The sequence below is a fragment of the Lepus europaeus genome, chromosome 21, assembly GCF_033115175.1.
Source record: "Lepus europaeus isolate LE1 chromosome 21, mLepTim1.pri, whole genome shotgun sequence".
NCBI classification, from domain to species: domain Eukaryota; kingdom Metazoa; phylum Chordata; class Mammalia; order Lagomorpha; family Leporidae; genus Lepus; species Lepus europaeus.
The window spans coordinates 30,636,616-30,642,341 of record NC_084847.1 but is presented as its reverse complement, the minus strand read 5'-3'; the positions used below and the strand labels follow the sequence as shown (position 1 = coordinate 30,642,341).

At 39.1% G+C, this 5,726-nt stretch overlaps 1 protein-coding gene across 1 annotated transcript; it reads left to right on the top strand.

Annotated features, from left to right (window-relative positions):
• Positions 1-2,966: 2,966 nt before the first annotated feature.
• On the top strand, positions 2,967-4,390 carry LOC133750392 (CCR4-NOT transcription complex subunit 6-like). Its single transcript, XM_062179991.1, has one exon. The coding sequence runs from the start codon at positions 2,970-2,972 to the stop codon at positions 4,203-4,205; it is 1,236 nt and encodes a 411-aa protein (XP_062035975.1). The 5' UTR covers positions 2,967-2,969; the 3' UTR covers positions 4,206-4,390.
• The last annotated feature ends 1,336 nt before the right edge of the window (positions 4,391-5,726 follow it).

Here is a 5,726-nt window from a genome sequence, read left to right as displayed (position 1 = left end):
ATATTTAATTTTGTAATGGGAAACTCTAATTGGTTCCACATGGAGACACCAGCTCTACACATTCGTATTTTCTGGGGAGAAATCTAAAAGAACTGCAGCAAACAATCATGATATTTCTGTTTGTATAGATGGCATTTTATGCACTTGCCTAAAGAAAAGACTTTGCTTTTCTCCAAAATCATTTTCACTGCAATTTTCGCAGTCCATTGCATACGAATTCCACACCACTTTGTGCGGATATGACTGGATGAAACCGGAAATATCCGGTTTTGTTTTGGCTAACTCAATCCCAGATATTGCTACAGCCCCTGTGTTAATGTTTCCGGATATTATCAATGGACATTATTGTATGGAAAGATTTTTTATCAGGGAACATTTAATTTTATACTGGGAAACACTCAGTGGTTCCACATGGAGACTCCAGCTCTACACATTCGTATTTTCTAGCGAGAAAGCTAGAGGAACTGCGGCAAACAAACATGATATTTCTGTTTGTATATATCACAATTTATGCACTTGGGTAACGAGAATACTTTTCTTTTCTCCAAAACCACTTTCACTGTAATTTTCTTAGTCCATTGCATTCGAATTCCACACCACTTTGTCCGGATATGACTGGATGAAACTGGAAATATCCGGTTATGTTTCGGCTAACTCAATCCCAGATATTGGCACAGCCCCTGTGTTTGTGTTTTCTGGATATTATCGAAGGACTTTATTGTTTTGAAAGTTTTATTTTTTTTAATCTGGTAACATTTAATTTTGTACTGGGAAACGCTAATTGGTTTCACATGGAGACACCAGCTCTACACATTTGTATTTTCTGGGGAAAGATTTAAAGTAACTGCGGCAAACAATCATGATATTTCTGTTTGTATAGATGAGATTTTATGCACTGCATAACGAAAAGACTTTTTTCACTGCAATTTTCACAGTCCATTGCATATGAATTCCACATCACTTTGTCTGGATATGACTGGATGAAACCAGAAATATCCGGGTTTTTTTTGAGTAACTGAATCCCACATATTGCGACAGCCTCTGTGTTTGTGTTTTCTGGATATTATCGAAGTAATTTATTGTTTTGAATATTTTTTGTTAGGGAACATTTAATTTTTTACTGGGCAACTCTAATTGCTTACACATGGAGACACCAGCTCTACACATTCGTATTTTCTGGGTAGAAATCTAAATGAACTGCGGCAAATAATATGATTTTTCTTTTTGTATAGACGGCATTTTATGCACTTGCCTAACGAAAAGACTTTGCTTTTCTCCAAAACGATTTTTACTGTGATTTTCTCGGTCCATTACATACGAATTGCACACCAATTTTTCCGGATATGACTGGATGAAACCGGAAATATCCTGTTTTCTTTTGGCTAATTCAGTCCTAGATATTGCCACAACCCATGTGTTTCTGTTTTCTGGATATTATCGAAAGATTTTATAGTTTTGAAAAAAAAAATTTTTATCAGGGAACATTTAATTTTGTACTGGGAAACTCTAATTGGTTCCACATGGAGACACCAGCTCTACACATTCGTATTTTCTAGGTTGAAAGCTTGATGAACTGCAGCAAAGAAACATGATATTTCTGTTTGTATAGATGGCATTTTATGCACTTGCCTAACGAAATGACTTTGCTTTTCTCCAAAACCATTTTCACTGTGATTTTCTCGGTCCATTGCATACGAATTCCACACCACTTTGTCTGGATATGACTGGATGAAACCGGAAATATCCGGTTTTGTTTTGGCTAACTGAGTCCCAGATATTGCCACAGCCCCTGTGTTTATATTTTCTGGATATTATTAATGGACATTATTATTTTGAATTTTTTTTATCAGGGAACATTTAATTTTGTACTGGGAAATACTCAGTGGTTCCTCATGGCGACACCAGCTCTACACATTCGTATTTTCTAGAGAGAAAGCTGGAGGAACTGCGGCAAACAAGCCTGATATTTCTGTTTGTATACATGACTTTTTATGCACTTGCCTATCGAAAAGACTTTGCTTTTCTCCAAAACCATTTTCCTGTGATTTTCTCGGTCTATTGCATACGAATTGCACACCACGTTGTCCGTATATGACTGGATGAAACCAGAAATATCCAGTTTTTTTTTTCTAACTCAACCCCAGATATTACCACAGCATCTGCGTTTGTGTTTTCTGGATATTATCGAAGGACTTCATTGTTTTCAAAGTTTTTTTTTTTTTTAATCAGGGAACATATAATTTTGTAATGGGAAATTCTAATTGGTTCCACATGGAGAAACCAGCTCTACACATTCGTATTTTCTAGGAGAAATCTAGAGGAATCTGGTCAGCCCAAGATATAGTTTGCCACCTCTGAGGTGACACTGCCTGTGTTGCACGAGCTCCAGTTGCCCTTCTGACTAGACGTGCGTTTACTGTGTGCTACGTAACTTCTGGTCCCTTCACCAAACGTGCTTAGTCCAACTTTTTTCCCAGTCAGTCACAACCTGGGATCCAATATTGTATAAACTCAGTATTGCATGTCTTGTGCAAAACTGTTCTAAAGGATCTTATTTTGTGTATTGTATGTATGAATAGTGTACACTGCACATAATGTAAAAAGAAAGATCTACATATAGCAATGCAACCAGCTATCCATGTGTCATACCAACTAAATCACCAAATAAACCTTGAACAGTGAAAAAAAAAAAGGGGAGTGGGGGACACGGCAGGCCCCTCCGCGAGCCTCGGGCCGGGCCGGCGTGCCGCGGCGGCTTCCCCTCGGGGCGGCCGGGCGTGGGTGTTTGTGTTTGCGTCTGCGCCGCGGCTCCGGAGGGGAAGCATCTGTGGGGGCCCGCGCGCGCGCGCGCGCGCTCGCGGTGTGTGTGTGTGTGTGTGTGTGTGAGTGTGTGTGGTGTTTCCCCTGCCACGGGGAAATGGCTGCTGTTGCTCCTTGTGGGCCGGAGGCAGAGAATGAAACTAATAGGGATGCCAAAGGAAAAATATGATCCTCCAGATCCTCGCCGAATTTATACCATCATGTCAGCAGAGGAGGTAGCCAATGGGAAAAAATCTCACTGGGCAGAATTAGAAATTTCAGGTAGAGTGCGGAGCTTAAGTACATCGCTTTGGTCATTGACACACTTGACAGCGCTGCACCTAAATGACAATTACCTTAGTCGCATTCCACCTGATATTGCCAAGCTTCATAATCTGGTTTACCTGGATCTGTCATCCAATAAACTCAGAAGTTTACCAGTAGAACTAGGAAACATGGTGTCTCTCAGGGAATTGCTTTTAAATAACAATCTGTTACGGGTTTTGCCTTATGAACTTGGTCGGCTCTTCCAGCTACAAACTCTAGGTTTGAAAGGCAATCCTTTATCACAGGATATTCTCAACTTGTACCAGGACCCAGATGGAACCCGAAAGCTACTGAACTTCATGCTTGACAATCTAGCAGTTCATCCAGAGCAGCTTCCTCCGAGGCCATGGATTACATTAAAAGAACGAGACCAAATTCTACCATCAGCATCATTCACGGTTATGTGTTACAATGTGTTATGTGATAAATATGCCACCCGGCAGCTATATGGCTATTGCCCCTCCTGGGCATTAAACTGGGAATACAGGAAAAAGGTAATTATGGAAGAAATTGTTAACTGTGACGCAGATATCATTAGTCTTCAGGAAGTGGAAACAGAGCAATACTTCACTCTCTTTCTGCCAGCATTGAAGGAGCGTGGATATGATGGATTTTTTTCTCCAAAGTCACGTGCCAAAATCATGTCTGAGCAGGAGAGAAAGCATGTGGATGGTTGTGCAATATTCTTCAAAACAGAAAAATTTACATTGGTGCAAAAGCATACAGTGGAATTTAACCAAGTGGCAATGGTTAATTCAGATGGATCCGAAGCTATGCTAAACAGAGTGATGACAAAAGATAACATTGGTGTTGCTGTGGTATTAGAGGTCCACAAGGAACTATTTGGAGCAGGTATGAAGCCAATTCATGCTGCAGACAAACAGCTGCTTATTGTGGCAAATGCCCACATGCATTGGGACCCAGAGTATTCTGATGTGAAACTCATCCAGAACATGATGTTTGTCTCAGAGGTTAAAAACATTCTGGAGAAAGCTTCTAGTAGGCCTGGCAGCCCAACCACAGATCCTAATTCTATCCCGCTGGTGCTATGTGCAGATCTTAACTCATTGCCAGATTAAGGTGTTGTGGAATATTTAAGCAATGGAGGAGTAGCTGACAACCATAAAGACTTCAAGGAACTAAGGTACAATTAGTGTCTTATGAACTTCAGCTGCAATGGAAAGAATGGAAGCTCAGAAGGGAGAATCACACATGGCTTCCAACTTAAGAGCGCCTATGAAAATAACTTGATGCCTTACACCAATTACACCTTTGATTTCAAAGTGAGTGGCAGCCTCTGGGATGAAATGAAAATTATTTAAAATATAAGAATGTGACAAGAAAAGTATATAAAAAAAACAGGATATTTCTTTTTCTATACATGATTTTTATGCACTTGCCTAAGGAAAAGACTTTCCATTTCTTCAAAATGATTTTTACTGTGATTTTCTCGGTCGATTGCATACGAATTCCACACCACTTTGTCCGCATATGATTGGATGAAACCGGAAATAACCGGTTTTGTTTTGGCTAACTGAGTACCAGATATTGCGACAGCCTCTGTGTTTGTGTTTTCTGGATATTATCGAAGGACTTTATTGTTTTGAATATTTTTTATCAGGGAACATTTAATTTTGTACTGGAAAATTCTAATTGGTTCCACATGGAGACACCAGCTCTACACATTCGTATTTTCTAGCTTGAAAGCTAGATGAACTGAGGCAAACAAACATGATATTTCTGTTTGTATACATGACATTTTATGCACTTGCATAATGAAAAGACTTTGCTTTTCTCCAAAACCATTTTCACTGCAATTTTCACAGTCCATTGCATACGATTTCCACAACACTTTGTCTGGATATGACTGGATGAAACGAGAAATATGCTTTTGTGTTTTGGCTAACTGAATCCCAGATATTGCCGCAGCCTCTGTGTTTGTATTTTCTGGATATTATCGAAATATTTTATTGTTTTGAATGTTTTTTTCATAAGGGAACATTTAATTTTGTACTGGGAAACTCTAATTGGTTCCACATGGAGACACCAGCTCTACACATTCGTATTTTCTGGGGAGAAATCTAAATGAACTGCGACAAACAATCATGATATTTCTGTTTGTATAGATGGCATTTTATGCACTTGCATAACGAAGACGTTGGTTTTCTCCAAAACCATTTTTACTGTGATTTTGTCTGTCCATTACATATGAATTGCACAACACTTAGTCCGATAAGACTGGATGAAACAGGAAATATCCGGTTTTTTTTCTGCTAACTCAATCCCAGTTATTGCCACAGCACCTGTGTTTGTGTTTTCTGGATATTATCAAAAAAATTTATTTTTTTGAAAGTTTTTTTTTTATCAGGGAACATTTAATTTTCTACTGGGAAACACTCATTGGTTCCACATGGAGACACCACCTATACACATTCGTAGTTTCTAGGGAGAAATCTAGAGAAACTGCGGGAAACAAACATGATATTTCTGTTTGGTTACATGACATTTTATGCACTTGCCTACCGAAAAGATTTTGCCTTTCTCCAAAACCATTTTTAATGTGATTTTCTCGGTCCATTGCATACGAATTCCACACCACT

Excerpts from the sequence above, each read along its gene's own strand:
- LOC133750392 (XM_062179991.1), top strand. The coding sequence starts at position 2,970 with ATGCCAAAGGAAAAATATGATCCTCCAGATCCTCGCCGAATTTATACC.